We start from the raw sequence: 16,188 nt of genomic DNA, 5'->3' as shown, positions 1-16,188 counted from the left end.
AAATCCTCCCAAGGGAACCTGTGGCTGCAAACATGGTGACACTGCTTCTCATACTCCCCAGCCACTCTCCTGACACACCAGCACATGCCGATGGCTACAGGGCCAAGCCGACCCGAACGCACGTGCTTGTGGGGCTCACCCTGTGCGTGACAAACACAGGGCTTCACAGGCACATGCCCACATGCCAGTGACACCTCGTGTACAGCTGGCACAGAGGAAAGCATAGACCTCCATGTGCTCAAAGTCTTCCCCACCTGAACCAGAAATTGCATCAGCCACTGTGACTGCTTAGAAACCAGCAGAGAGTCCTGAAAAACGGCCACATGCAGACACAGCCATGAAGCCACCCAGAGCCCAGCAGTGCCCAGATGGACAGGAGGCCGCTCATCCTGTTGGCCGTCTGCCACCGGCAGGGCTTTTCGTGCCCCTGGTGACCTGGAAGAGCAGCTTGGCCAGCTCAGCATCACTGCCACGTGTTAGTAGAGGAGTGACACGTCAAACGTCACCCATAGCCACCCAACAGCCCTAGATCACCACCACAAGTGGGACAGAGCCCACGTACCATCGGCAGACCCAGGAATGAGGCGCTGACTCCTGCCAGCCCTGCTCCTTGTGCTCACCTGCATGCCCATGCAGATCCCACATCCACTAACACGTTAAGGGATCCTTCTCTGCACATGATGCAACCGGCGAGAAATAAATTCCTTCAGGAGCTGCAGGGAGCCTTGACACACAAGGTGAAGCCAGTGGGATGCAGAGCACAGCACAGACTCTGCGTCCCCTTGGGAGATGGAGCAGGCAAAGCACCAGGACATCACCTTGACTTCAGAGTGACAGAGGCCAGAGAGGACTCACTCAGCACAGCCACAATGCTGAGAAAAATCAAATCTCAGAGGGTACAGCAGCATGGTACCTGGAGCACAGTGTCTGCAGGTGATTTGCTCACACATGGTTCCCAGCAGCCAGGCTTGACCGGTGTCACTCCATCGCCATGTCCAGACACCAGCACATCACACGGCCAAACCACCTTCATGCCAAAACCAGGAGGCAATGGCCACACATCAGTGCTGGCCCCAGCAGTACATGACACACAGTCCTGCTCCCTTGTCACCCACAATGCCATGTCCCAGCAACGCCATGTGAGCAGCAGCAACAGCACCCATGCCCCAACACCTTTCTTACCTTCTCTGACTTCACCTTTTTCAGCTGCCGGCACTCACTTTCTCCATCCTCCAGCTCCGACTTTACTCCCAAAGGATTGAGCGCAGCTCCCGTGTCAATAGCTATACTCCCAAGCTGCTCAGTAGTAGCAGGCTCTGTCCCCTGGCCCCCATCATACTGTCCCACCCTCACTGCCAGGGCCAGGGGCTGCAGCACGCTGGGCTCCTTCTCTGCCGCAGCCCCCGCACCCTCAATCCTTTCCTTCTTGCTTTTGGATGAGCTGCCCTCCTTCTCCTTCTTGGAGCCAGCCACACTGCGAGACGCCTTGGCCGACTTCTCCGAGCCCTTCGGGGTGACGGCGGGCACCAAACCGCCCGAGTTCGCACCATCCCCAGAGCGTCCTTGAGCCTCCTTCTTGCCACCAGCTCCCTCACTGGGAGTGAACAGGGACGACCCTGAGGTCGGCTTCCCACTGTCCTTGCCAGTCTTGCTCCTTTTCGACTTGGATTTGCCCTCCTTGCCCTGCGGGCCCGGCACTGGGCTCACAAACTTGATGTTATCCGGTAGCGTCGCCACTGCGTTGGGTGCCGGGAGCCCCACCTCCTTGGAGCCCGACATTTCCAATTTCTGCTGATCCTTCTCCAAATCAGCGTCCAGGTCAATGATGAGATTCCCTACACCAATGTCCCACTCATCCCCGCTGTCATACGTTTCAACCGGGTTCGCATCAATTCCTTTCCCTCCGGAAGCTCCGCTGCTCAAGGACATCTTAGAGTTAACGGCCCCTCACGGTTCAAGGCTCTTCCCTCTGCCTCTATGCCCTGGGGGTCACCTACGTCCTTGGGGGGCTTCCAGTGGTCAGGGTCTGCCCAGGTGACGGCATCGCTGCTGGAAGGGAGAGCAAAGAGAACAGGGTTACACACAAAGAACCATGGGCAGGCAGATCATTGACAGCCACACCTGCAGGCAGGAGAGATCTGGGCAGGGTGAAACCCCCAACCTCCCAAATCTCCCTCGCAGCATCCTTCTGCCACCCCCTGGGCTGGGGCTGCTCCACAGCCGCCCCCGCAGCAGCGGCCATCTGGCACCAGTCCTCGATCAATACCAGCCCTGGCAGGTCACGGCTCTCGGCTCCAACAAGACATTACTCACACATTTCCCTGCTCGCCATTTCCCTCTGAATTATCGAGCGCTGCCCCTGGGAGGGAGGATTGATTCCTCTCCTGCCAATGCCACCCGGAGGGAGGGCTCCTCTCCACACCAGCCTTGCTGCAAGGGACAAGAGCTGCTCGCCAGGGAAGTCAAGTGCCTTGGTGGGAAATAAATCCCAGGCTTCAGAGTGCCTGTGACACTTGGGACGCGTCAGAGCAGTCACCAAAGGCCAAATCGCAACGGGAAGCATGAGAGTTCCCATCCCATCTGCACCTCTGGGCAGAGCAACACAGCACCCTGATTTGGGGTGTTTACCACCATCGCCTCTGGCCATGATAAGCTTCCAGTGGGAAGCAGAGACGCAATTGTAGAAGTATCCAGTCTTAACTGGGAAGCAGGCGTTCAGCCCTACCTGCCCACACCACAGCTGACCCCGGAGAGCACAAAATATCTCCTCCCTGCTTCCCAGCCTCTCTCCCAGGGAGAGAAACAAGAAAGACACCCACGCACAACCTGACACAGCACCCGAGTCTTGGCAATTACCCTGACGAGACATAATTAACACATGTAACAGCTTCTTCCCAGCACCGCCCAGCCAGGCCGCCTGCTCTCCAGAATCCTTAAGAAATCCTTGACCACCCATTTGGATGAGGCTGCTCTCGAGCAGCACTGTCATCCCCTTCCCTGCCAAGCTGCAGGCCTGCCTGCTCCTGGTACTATTTACAAGTGACACTTCAAAAACAGGTGACTTAAAGAGAAATGAGAGGTAAAAAAAAAAAAAAAAAACAAAAAACCACACCACACACACACAAATTTCTCCAAACCCCAGCAGGCAGGAGCCTGGAAAGCAGCTTCATGGTGCATTTCCAGAGATGCAAACACTGTAAAAATGCCAGGGATTCTTTCATCAGCCAGGCTGCCGCAGCCAGACCATTTTCCATCTGCTCCCCACAGCATCCTCAGCTCTGTACAGCTAATAATCCACTCTCTGACAGGTCATTACGGAGATTTTTAACCCCAGGAACTGAGGGGCTTGCATGCAAGCTAGAAATGAAAAGCACTGACCTCTCATTTCAGCAGCAGGGAAAATGCCGAATCAGGAGATCACTTTGTGCACCGGAGTCGCTAACGGCTTCCCAAAGCTGCCCTGCGTGTTTCTATGGCCACCTCCTCCTCCCCTTCCTACTCCTGCCCCAGCACCTGCTCCCCAGTTCCAAGCTGCTGTGTCCAAACCAACCCCATCAACCTGCCTCTCCAGAGCCTCTCTCCAAATCACTGATGGGGCCGGCGATTGGCAGCGAGCACCTCACCCCTGCGCAACACTCTTTGTGTCACGGATCCACAGCAATTCCTTTGTGCGGGTGGGCAAAGACAGTAACGAGCTGGATGAACCAGATTTTTGGCTGGTACCAGTCCCTTCCCAGCCCTAAGGTGAGGCATGGAATTCAGGAACAATCCCAATGAAGTGGTGGACCACTGATGACCACTGATGCGCAGGAACAACCCACAGGAGCTGACAGCAGAAGATGAAGTTCAATCTCCAAATCCAAGAGGTGCCAACCCAAAGTCGGAGCACGCAAAGAGCCATGGCAGGCTCGGGTCAGAGGGAAAAACAGACAAGGATCTGACCTTGCAGTGGCAGGAAAAAGACAGACAATCTGCAGGGTTGTACTGCAACACGCATATTATCACCTGCTCCATCAACACCTGCACGACGCCAGCTTCGCCAGCTCTCCACTCCCACCAGGGAATTCACCTTGCTGCTCCAAACGTGCACATACACAGGCACACACATCTCTGTAAATATTATTTATACATGTGCAATAAGGAGAGCAGATGAGCGGGACTTGGGTCTGAAACTCTGCAAACAGCAGCAGCTTTTGCCAACTCCTACCACAACAAAAGGAAGAAGGAGCCCAGAAGTCCGCTGGGTCCCCGGCAATTAGAGAGACAGGAACAATCAAAGGGTTAGAAAACAAGAGGAGCAAAAACCCTCACCCTACGGAGGAGGCGCCGAGGGAGCACAGGCTCTGCTAACGCAGACGGAAGGGAACCACAAACAGGACGGACAGGAACATGCTGGATTGGCAAGAGCAGGGGAAAGGCACGTCCTAATGAGAGTGGGGCAGGGAACTCTAGACATGCCACCACAGGAAGAGGGACTGGGGCAGGGATCGGCCCTTTCCAGACCAGAGCTCAAGGCTGGGACCCTGGAATGCGATCTGGGGGGGATCTCCTGAACATTCTCCATTGCATGTGGCTCCAAAGCATTTTTCCACAGCTTTTTCCCTCCCCAAAACTCCCATCCCAGTTCCCCACTTCTCTACTCCACTATCACGGGCTCAGCCTCTGCAGCCAGAGGAGCATTTGGGGTCCCTCTCCCAAGTCAAAGCCCCAGGGACCCCAACCTGCCACACCATTGTTATTTTGGGTGCATAGGAACCCCTGGCCACCGCATCCCACGGCCCAGAGAAAGAAGTGCCTTTCCCACCGCCTGCTTTGCCCAAGCTGGAGAAGCACCGGGTGGTATCCAGATCCTCCCCACTCTCCTGCCAGGGGAGTAATGCTGCCACAAATCACAGCATCTCAGAAAACAGAGCGAGGAGATTGATTCAGCTGTAAACGTGTCCTTCCCCTTACCTCCTGCCATCGCAGGATTGATCCCCGCACAACATGAAAGGCATGTGCTCACTTGTTGGCCTGGAGACCTGCCAACAAAGCGTTTTAAGAGCAGTCCTGGAGCGCAGATCCTACAAGGAGACAGCTTTCTGCTTGGGAATGCTGCACACACACAGCACCAGACATGAATAATTCAGCTCCATTAGGTGCTGAGACCTCTATAATCCACATCTACGGGCTGGGACTGAGCCAAACCGTATTCGGAGACAAACCTGAAAGTTCACTTTCAGGGCTGCACACACACCTAGAGACAGTTCTTCCACCAGAACAGCTCCACTTCCAAAAGGTAGCAAGGAAACTGCACCAGCCCCTGGCTCTATGTGCTAAAACCGGCGCAGGATGCTCAGAACCCACCAAGCCCATGCCACTCCGGCCTTCTCTGCCAGTTACCGGAGGCCAGGAGACCAAAGCTGGGAAGGATTGACTGCCCAAGGGTGGTGAGACGTAGGAGAAAGCTCTTCTGGCAGCAGCCAGCCCACACATAGGGAGACTGTCTCATAGCCATGTGCTCCAGCCTGCAGCGCTCCAGGATCAGCCTCTGGTGGCTTCCAGACATGACCGACTGCAATTTTCACCCTGATTAACTCTCAGGAATGCCTGCAAGAAGGAGCGGCAAAGAGGACAGGGAAGGCGGGGGGGAAATCTGCAGGACGCAGCATTTCCTCTGGCGGGCACAAGGCAGGGAGCCGAGGGTTTGGTGAGATGGTTGCTCCAGCCAGCAGCAACCCTGGAGAGCAGAGCCCTCCGCTCCCTCCCGAAAGAGCCAAAGGCAGCGGCGTGGAAGGGATGCTGCCCTCCCAGCTTGCCAAACCCCCAAAGGGCTCCCCACAAGCCCCCAGCTGAGGCAGCAGCAGCACTAGGGGCTGCAGTGCCGAGGCCATTCCTCCAGCCGCTGGCAGCCAGCCGGCTGCTCTCCCCATCCGCTGCCTCTGCACAAGATCCCTTTTTGTTTCCTTTTACGACTAAAGAAACTCAGGGCAGTGGGGGGGAACACACTGCCTAACCCGCGCTGCCGCGCTCACTCCCCACTCAGCTCCTACCGCCGTGCCTGTAATCCCCCAGCTGGGCTTGTTTGGGTTGGATTTTTGTTAAGTAACTCCCATGTCTTTTCTGCAGATTTCTTTTTAAGATGTTCCCTTTCTCCCCACCCCCTCTCTCTAGAGCTGGGGGAGAGAGAAGAGAAGAGAAGAGGAAAAAAAAGAGAGAAAAAAAGAGAAATGTTGAACGCGAGCCAGCTGGCATGAACAAGAGGAGATGGAGAAATCTGCACAAAGGAGCTTCCTCACTCACTTGCTGCTTTCAGCTCAAGAAATCACGCAGGGGAGGAGAGTTCGCTCTCCCCCAGACATCAGTCAGGCCGTAGCAGACAAAGGAGATTTGCCATGACACCCTCCAGAACTGCCACCCAACAGGGGCAGGATCCCTCCACCGCCTGCACCCCGCGGGAGTCCGAGCTGTTGCAAAACACGCCAAGGCGCAGGGCTTCAAAACAAGCTGTTCAATGTGGAATTAAGCAAGATTTTGAATGGAGGAGCTGTGCTCCCGCCTCTGCGCTCACACAAGGTGCCGGGAGAACTTCAGTGGCTCTCAAGGCTGAGCGGGACGGCACCAGCAAGCTGCCAGGAGGGAGGAAGGCTGAACCCAATTTGAATAAAATGGAGCCACCCTTCTTTTAACATGGAGGTGCACCCCATCAAGACTACATCTTCCAGCATGCACTGCAGCCAGAGCGCCCAGAGAGACACCGACAAACTTAGGCCAGGACTCCCAAGTTTCCGAAGGCTGAGCCTTGACACTGGAGATGAACCTGAGACAGGGCAGCACTCGATCGATGAGTCATTTGTTGGCATTCTTGAGAAAAGCTTGAAATACTTCAGTCCAGGCATGACAAAAGCGGGACAGACAAGGTCACTGGAAGAGGCTGGAGATGGAGGAAAGTGGAGAGGTGAGCAGAGACCACTTTGGTGCAGGGCAGCCAGGCAATCACCCTACCTGAAGCAAAGCTCCAGAGACTTAGCCACAACACCCATCTGCTCCCAAATACACACTCAGACCTCAACTTCACATTCATCATCAGGCAAAAGATGCTCCTGGGATCAAAATTCAACCTCACACCCACTCCCATTCACTCATTACTTTTATAGCAACACTCCACACAACTGCAGCACATGACAATGTCCAGCAAAGCTGTCAATACAAAAGACAGGCACACGGTGCCTGTGTGTTTGAAGAAAATACCAGAATAGCTAAAACCTAGCGTTTGCTTCTTCTTGACACTTCTATAATCCGAACACCACGAGGATCAACTTGATCTAGGGCTGAAAAACCCAGGGTTCTTGAATATGCCTGACTAGCAAAGCCAACGTTGTGAGAACCCCCCACTTTCCTCAACTCCCAACAGGCTACACGCTGCCCTGATACACAAGGCACACAGAAAGGGAGAACACAAAGAGGACCAAGAGTTTCAGGCTTTCCTTTGTATCGTGAAACGGGGAAAACTGAAACAAGGACCTCTTTAATCCTCCCATCAGTCTTGCAAGTGTCATCACCAAAGTCCAAACTTTTTTGTCTATTCATGCTTCGAGAGCCTGCAGTTCTTCAGATTTAGTTATTTGATTTTTGATGTCTCTCAACTTATACATTCTTTTCAAGGTACTACTTCTGTACTGAATAAAACACAGTTCACATTTCCTCCACCAACTCATAACAAAGTCCAAGAGCTTCATATTTCAAGAAAACTACCAGCAAGAGAACCATCACGTGGTCCTCAGCACATGGTCCTCAGGTCAAGCAGGAGGCATACTGATACCTACAGACCCACGTGAAGGCACCAAACCCTCAATTCCATTCCTGTGAAGGACGGCTGGCAAACAGCACCTTTCTGGAACATCTGCTCACTCTCTGCCAAATTGCACTGCTGGAGTCACTTCTCCGGTGGGAAGCTGAGCAAGCACCATCGTTACACACAAGCCTGAAACGTACATGTCTACACGACTTGGGTCATAGAGCCGTAGAGCAGAGCAGTTGGAAGGGACCTTGAAAAGTCACCTGCTCCAACCTTTTGTGGAAAAGGGAGATCAGGTGAGATTATCCACCACCCTGTCCAGTCACATCTTGACAACCTCCACTGGCATGGACTCTTACTGTGTCCCAGAGGGAGTTGTTTCAGGAATGGCTGTAAAAAATTTCTTTCTTATGTTGAGATGAAACCTCTCCCAGTACAATTTTTATCTGCTGCCCCTCGACTTCTCCGTACGGCTCACCTTTGTAGCTGCCCTTAAGTCCAGCAATGTTCTGCACACACAGCACCCCTGCAGAGAGCTGACAGACCTCCTGCCAGGCAGGAGTCAGGTTTGCAGGAAAGGCCGCAGTGCTAGGATAACACAGTGGTACAGACTCGAGGGGCATCAAGCACAGCACGAGCAGGGGCAAGAGTCATGCCAGCGCTTTGTTACAGCTCTGACAGCACTGTCCTGTGTGAGCCGTGTCCCCTTCCCAAGCCTCTGCCATGGAGATGAGCAGGGAGTAGCAAGGCTCAGGCTCTGGATCACAGCCTGCTCATCAAAAATGCCACGATAGACATCTTCCAGCAAGCATGACCTTGCACACTCTAAAATCTCAGGCAGCTGAATATGGCTGAGATCTTTCTCAGCACACACATTCACAAGCACAAACTGGTGCCCGGTATCTAAACTTCCGGCTGTATAGGGAAAGAGGAATTGAAAAACCCACATGTGTGGGAGAAAAAGTATTCAATAGGTAAAATGACAGAGCAGCTTCCCTCCTGCAAGCTCAACTCTCAGATCTACCCTGCATCAGGGCTGCCCAACAAGGATTTACCCCTCACTGTTGGGTCTGCATGCTGGAAGATACCCATGTGGAACTGCCATGCCCAGACCTGCACACAATGGTTTATCAATAACCAGAAACACAGCTCCATCTTCACCCAAAATCTGCATCCCCTGCTCTCCCCGTGATCCTCATGTGCTGCCCATTGGTGTCATAGCATCACTGGCACCCAGCAGGTGCCCAGCAGGCACTGGCAGCGCCACAGGAGTAGAGCGGCAGCGCCACAGGGTCCAGCTGTCGAAGGCTGACACACGGGCCATTGGCAGCTACCCGGTGGCAAAAGCAGAGCAACACCACGAGCAATAACCAGCCAGGACTAACCTGGAAGCCCTTTGGGTGAGTCTAACCCAGACAAGCCAGTGCATTCTGGCAGCACCTGACACGGCCCTGGTGTTCCTTTAACACCACAAAGGCGAATCATTCTTGTTGAGCCCAGCCAGCCGTGTCACTGCTGGCTGGTGCCAAAAATAACATTAAACACTCAAAACGAGATATCTGAGCCAATCTGCTTGGCACTGCAATGCTTCCCATAGGGATAAACCTGGGGAATGACTGTCCCTTGAACAGAGAGCCGGTTTCCACTGAGAAAGTGGAAGAGCTGTGTGCATTTAAAACCAGTGCAGTTACATTCTTGCTAACCCCAACACAGAAGTGAACTGATTTATGAGAGGCTCAAAGGTATCTGAACTGGTGGCCTGTCCTTTCACACAGCCTAGAAGCAGGTAGAGGGCACATAAAAATAACCCAAGAGGTTCCCAAACTTCAGCACTCCATGCAGGCTGGAAGATCGCCAGCAGCAAGAGGAAGCAGCAAGATGGATGTGACCAGGAAAGATCCTCAAAGCATTAGTCACGGAGATGGGAAGAAAGAAGACCTGGCGAAGACCAAAGACAACCAACAGGCATAAATAACCACTGGAGTAAGTGCCAGAAAAGGGAGCTTGCCCTTTTCCCCTGCTCACCCAATGGTGTCAGCAGGGATGCAGAAAGGCAGCCGGGTGCCGGCAGCATCCCGAGCTCAGGGTGTTGGTGGGAGCAGGGTGGGCGCTACTGAACCAGTCACCAGCTCCCTTTCCCTACAAGGCTCCGGAGGCAGCCTGGCTCCTCACCTTGCTCCTGGTCTCCCTGCTGGCCCCCAGCCCCATCATGAACCCAAACTGGGTTCTCGTGGTCACAAGAGATGCAGGTATCCAACAAGGATCACCCTTCACAGAGGTACAGCAGGAACAGCAAACCACTGGCTGCACTGCCACTCTGCAGCAAAGTCAACATCTCTTTTCCATCTTCTTCATCCAAAGGAAGAGCACTGCAGTGATCCCAGCTGAGCAGTGTCCCTCAACAGGAGAGGGGCACAGCAGCACTGGTTGGAGAGGACCGACAGCTGCTGGCTTGCTTGCTCCCAGGGAAGGGAGAGCTTCTGGGCTTTATTTCCTTTATCTTTCCTTTTAGGAGCAGAGCATGCAGCCAGCCTTGGCTGTCTCCCAGCCTTCTGAAGAGGATGAACATCTCTCCACCGCTCCAAAACCAAAGGAGCTGCCACTTCACCTATTAATGCCTTTAATTCCCTTCATTCGATAACCAATTAGGGCACCTTGGCTCCCAAAGCTGAGGCTCCGTTTGTAGCAAGGCCAGTGCGCACGGCTGTAATCCCTCTTCCTGTCACATCATCAGCCTGGGAACACTTTGGGAAAAAAACAACCAGACTGTGAAGTAAAGGAGGAGGGAAGGCAGATGCAGACAGGGACAAATGCAAGCAGAGCAAGTACCATGCCGAGAAATCCCTTTTTTTTTTCCCTGGGAGGGATAATAAATAGGTGTATCTCCTAGATTAATACAGCGCATTTGTGGAGCTCTGATATCTATCAGAAAGTTGCTAATTCGTGCTAATGACCCATTGCAAATTGCTGAATTTTGTGAATTAGCCAGCGCACAGGAATACAATAAAACCCAACGAAAACCATGCATCAAAGCGGGCTGGGCTTATTTGGGGAGTCCTAGTGCACTTGGAATTACTTGTGGCAATGGATGCAGAGGGAAGGTGCAGATTAGATGTGAAACCCCCTCAAAAATAAACAAGAAATCCTCAGGACAAGAAGAAATTTCAACAAGGCTACTAAGCCTTCGGGGAAGGAGAAGTAATTCTCCCAGAGATGAGCAAGATTCGTCCTCTCCTATTGGATTCACGGCGGTTTCTGTTAGTGAAGTCATTACACACCTCATTTTCACTCCTTTAAAGCTGCACAGCACACTCCTCCTGATCCGCCCTTCATCCCCTTGGAGGAGCACCAGGAAAACTCCAAGTCAAATCTTTGGACCCACTTGAACCAACAATGCTCTGTTTAATCCAAACCACAAATGGGCTCAGCAAATTCATTAAAATCAATTTTGTTATCAATAAATCAGCATAGCCCCATTGCACATGATGGAGCACTGTAGAGATCTCATCATTCCAGCCACTGGAAGAATGAGCGGCCCAAGAACAGCTTAGAGGGGAAATCCAATGCCACAAAACCTTTCTGTGCTTGGGGAAAGAGCAGCATAAAGCAACGTCATCCTTCCTTTTCTTACGCCATGAACAAGGCAATGAATTGTAGAAGTTGGGCATTTAATGTTTCAATACAAAATATCAAGGTCGTCCTGAAATTATCCTTATTCATCCACAAAAAATTGCACTTGCATCCTTTCATACCCCTCACACCACATCTGAGCTGACGCTCAGCAGCTACGTCAGTGGGTTTTGTGAATGTGAAGGACACTCAGCTGCGGAGAAAACAAAACAACCTCTTGGGCTCGTCTCAAAAACTGATTTTTCACCCAAATGCAGATGGGAATTGGTTTCCTTTGAAGAAAAAAATCAATCACAAGAGCAACTTGAGTCCCAGAGCAAGTTTCCTGGTCAGGCAGCCATTCCCTATTTTCTTACTGTAAGATTGTTCAAGCTCAGCCACACTCCTTCCTCTGACATCACGTCATACCTCAAGGCACCGACCCTCGGTAGCAGGAAAGTGCATCTGCATGGCAAAATAAGCCATATCCCAGCGGGATCTCTTTTCCTGCCCTTTCCCAACACAAAGCAACACCCTTCCTCATCCAAGTCAACCCAGCATGGGAACACAGAGCAGACCAGTTGCTGCCAGGGTGGCCAAAGCTCTGGTTCAGGAGCCACATGTGGCCACCAATGAGCTCCCAGGACAGTTGCATGCTCTAAGCCAGTTCTGATCTTAGAAAAGGTCCTTCACGCCCACACAGGCTCCTCAACACACACCCACCCCAACCCCAAACCCTGATGGAGTCAGGCAACCCCATGCAATGGCATCCTCATTCCTCCACCCACTGCCACAAGCACCCAAATTAAGATGCTCCCAAGTAAGCAAGCAAGACCCAAGGGAAAAGGACAAGCTCTCCCCATGTCCAGAGAGCCCATGAAGCACCAGAAGAGGCATCATGGGAGAACTGCAGACAGCCTGGGCCATCTCCAGGTGCTTCAGAGACTTTGGTACTTCCCAAAAAATATCTCCACAAACCACCATCAGTTGCAATGGAATACAGGTTTGGGAACAGACACGTGACTCTCCCAAACCCAAGGCTGGGGAACCAGCAGTCTGTATGCTGCAGGAAGCCTGCTAGGATAACCATGGACTTCTCCATGACCTCAGTGGGCAACCACCCCACGGACTCCAGCACTGATCCACTCGCTGCCTTCACCGCATACAAGCAACCAAGCAGGGTTAAACTGTCACCAGCTCCTGGCAAGGTCATCTGCAGCCTCACCTCCTCGCCGCAGGGAGCCAGCATCTGACGCACTCCCCAGGAGCATCTGCCCCCAGAGGGTCCCTGTCTCTGGCCAGGAACACCAGCAACAGAGCCAACACTCAAAGGGCATCGCTGCGCACGCAGGATGTCACACAGCCCCGGAACAACATACCTGGGACCATAAATACCATCTTATTTACATAATGCTCTGGATAAAGGGGACAAAGAGGCTTATTGCATTACATCTGGGACTAGTATTGCATCAGCACCCACAGGCCCTAATCCCAGTCGGAGCCGTGCCGTGCAGTGGCCTCGGGACAGTGCCGAGGTGCATCCCCACTCCCAGCCCGGCCAAGGTCGAGCTCAAGACTTTTCCTCTTCCCACCACAAGAATGCAGAGAAAGATCCCTACACCATGGAAATGCCAACTAAATCAGGCACGACACGTGACTTTGGTCCTCAACCACCATCAGCTGAGCCCAGGAGTGGGATCCCAGATGTGGGTCTCCACCCTGTCGTGGCCTGGACACAACACACAGACAACGACTTTGTCTGGGGAATGAAGCCCACGTGGAAGTGCTACAAAGACAGGCAGGTCCTGGGTTTTTTTTTAATGTATGCAATCACAATTAAGAATACACTGTAAATATAACCTGGAGGCAATTTTTGATTCAAGGCAGCCCTGTTCTCCAAGAGAATAAACCAGACGGAGCGAACTCTGGTCCATCCTTCTTGTTAATTCAAAATAAAGACACACAAGCTGTTGGGTAGCTCCAATACCATGTGAGAACACCTCAACCGCCTCTGCGAGCCCTTTCTTCCCAGAAATGCACCTTTTCAGCTCAATTTACAGGGAAAAAGCTTTTGAGGCAGCAGAAGCAATGCCGTCACCACCGACATCCGACAAACCGGGTGCAAGGAAGTGTGAGGGGACTTTGCAACTGAGGCAAGGGAGGGATTATTTGGGGCTACCACCCAGCACAGGGCTACAGACGGACAGATGGATCCCCCCAAAAACTCAGGCCGCTTTCAGCAGGCACAGAGATAACAAGTGTGTTAAGAGATACCTCCATGCACACACACACCGGCCCCTGAGGCTAACAAGCAGCCTAATGGCGACTCACCAAACACACAGACCGAGTGCCTGGCTTGGAGAAAGGAATAAAACCCCCTCCCCGTGCTCTGGCCATACTCAATTACAGGTCATTACAACTTGCTTGATAATTAATTTCCTCCAGTGGCTCTAACGAGAGGCAGCCCTTGCCCTGCACACCAGGCCAGCCCAGGTGAAACATTAAATCCTTGTCCTTTTCCACCACAGAGACGCCGCGCTCTCGGTGCTGCACACGTCTCCCTTCTCCTCCTCACAGGAGAGGAGAAAACCTCACTGGATGAATGAGGGCATAAAAGGGCAAGGATTTGTGTTTTGCGACTGAAACAGCTTCAAAATAATAAATTATAAATTATTTCTGGTCAAGAGTTAATCAATAAAATCAGCTGCCTGGATTTTCTGACTGCCATGCATGTGCGGTCGCGTACTGCCAACAAAGAGCTAGAAATGTGCAGCATAATCCGATGCTGGAGTCACTGCACAAAGCATGGAAATAGGTTTTCCTGAGGATGTCCAGGCGAGGAACTGCCTGCGCACGATAGAGCCCAAAAGCCACCCCCGACACCAGCATCCATGGATATTCTGAAGGAGAGGGAAAGAGCCCACGGGGCTTTTCGGTGCACGCTTTGGAAAATGAGTGTCTAACGCCTCCTCCAAGGGAAAGGGCCTTCCCAGAAAGGAGGGAAAAAGGAAAGGCGAAAGGAAGGCTGCTGGGAGATGGAGGGGAGCCAAATCTCGCAGACCAGACCTGAACCTGTGACCTTCCCCGTGTACACAACGGGCGGGAGAGCGCACGGCAAGAGTGCTTGCCCCGCCGGCCGCCCCAGCCCTCGCGGGACACCCGGCCACGTTGTCACCGGCGGGGTCACCTCCGGATCGGCCCCGCTGGCCAACGGGGGCTCGAAGGACTTGAAAGAGGGCGGCTCGTCCTGCGGCACCGGGCCGCCGGCACACGGCCCGGCCCCAGGGGTGATGCCCGGAGGAGCTCCGCTCTCGGGGTGTGACCCCCCCCACAAACTCACAGGAACTCGCTAAACGCATTGGGGAACATTTAATCTTCCCGGGATTTGTGCCGAGAAGCCCCTGCCGGCACTACAAAAGAGCTGGGGTCCAGGGAACCTCCGCTCCCGCGGTCCCTCTGCTCCTGTACCCCCCAAACCCTCCCTGCACAGAGACGGGGGTCAAGAGAGGTGACCCCCCCCTCCGCCCAGGAACACCGCTATCCCCTCGGGACCCCCCTCCCCGCCTGCATCACCCCCCCAACCCCGATCCTCCCCGCAAAAGCTGGCACGGCGGCGACCCCACGCAGGGGACACCCCCTCCCTGCAGCCGTGGGGACCCCGGGACCCTGAGCGCGACCCTCGCGATGCCAAAGCCGGGCCCCGCATCTCTCGGGGGGACCCGACCCCCAACGGCCACGACACCCGCGGGGGCTCCTTCCCAACGGCCACGGGAGGGACCCGCAACCGCCCCCGTGGTCCCGGGGGGAGGCACCCGGAGCTCCATCCCCACGGCCAGAGGTGAGGGAGGGGGAGGCACACATCCCCGTCCCCAATGGTCGCAGGGGTGGGGGGGGCACACAGACCCCCGTCCCCAAGGGTCCCGGGGGGGGCACAGCCCCATTCCCAGGGGTCACGGGGGGGGGGGGGGGGGGGGGGGGCCACTGAAACCCCCGTTCCCAATGGTCCCGGAGAACGGGTACCCAGAGCCCCGTCCCCAAGGGTCACGGGGGGGGGGGGGGGGGGGGGGGGGGCGGGGGGGCACAGCCGCGTTCCCGGGGGTCACAGGGAAGAAGGGGGGAGGGCACATATCGCCGTCCCGGCGGTCACGGCTCACGGCGGCGGCCCGGGCCCAGCCCGTGCGGAAGGGGCGGGGGGGGGGGGGGGGGGTGCCCGAGGCGAGCCCCAACTGCCGCCCCCCTCACCCCCACCTCCCCGAGGCTGGGCGGCGTGGCGCGGGGCCGGCCCGGCGCGCACTCACCCGGTCGCTGGGGTGTCCGCCCTAGGTGCGCTCCATGCGGGCCGGGGCCGGGGCCGGGGCCGGGCCGGGCCGGCCGGGGCCGCCACGCGCTGAGGCCGCGCCGCGCAGGCCGCGCCGGGTCCGCCGGGCGGGGCGGGGCGGGCGCGGCGCAAAACGCGGAGGGCGGAACGCGGAGCGGCGTCCCCGGGCGGCGGGAAACCACGGAGCGGATTTACCGCCCGGAGGATCGGGAGCCGGAGCGAGACAAAGCCCGGAGCGGCACATTCCCTGCCCTAGGAGGCGGAGCCCCCGTGGTGCCACCTCGGAAATGGGGGGGGGAATCTTTTGAGGGTGTTTCACGCTCTGAGCGGTGTCTTGTGAGACCTCAGCCCGGCACAGTGCCCCCAAGGCCATGCTTTTAGCTCCCTGAGCCAGCACAGAAGGGCGGGGGGCAGGGGTCATCACCACCCCGGGGTATCCACACCTACCCCAAACCCACCACATCGTGCCCCACGCTGCCACTTT

The 16,188-nt window shown here is 55.0% G+C and overlaps 1 protein-coding gene across 3 annotated transcripts in view; it reads right to left on the bottom strand.

The window, feature by feature from the left end:
• Positions 1–15,783, bottom strand: part of ZNF609 (zinc finger protein 609) — a 64,930-nt gene extending 49,147 nt beyond the window's left edge. The window contains exons 1-2 of one of the 3 annotated variants that reach the window (XM_048318313.1): positions 15,685–15,783; positions 1,183–2,049 (exon numbers count right to left, since the gene is read on the bottom strand). In XM_048318313.1, the coding sequence (XP_048174270.1) occupies positions 1,183–1,929 (747 nt within the window). In that variant the 5' untranslated portion in view covers positions 1,930–2,049; positions 15,685–15,783. The remainder of the gene's footprint in view (positions 1–1,182; positions 2,050–15,684) is intronic. The other 2 variants (XM_048318312.1, XM_048318311.1) reach the window with 2 other exon arrangements.
• Positions 15,784–16,188: the final 405 nt, after the last annotated feature.

Source organism: Corvus hawaiiensis, chromosome 13 (assembly GCF_020740725.1).
Source record: "Corvus hawaiiensis isolate bCorHaw1 chromosome 13, bCorHaw1.pri.cur, whole genome shotgun sequence".
NCBI lineage: Eukaryota > Metazoa > Chordata > Aves > Passeriformes > Corvidae > Corvus > Corvus hawaiiensis.
The sequence above is the reverse complement of the archived record's forward strand: the minus strand, read 5'-3'. Positions and strand labels throughout refer to the sequence as shown.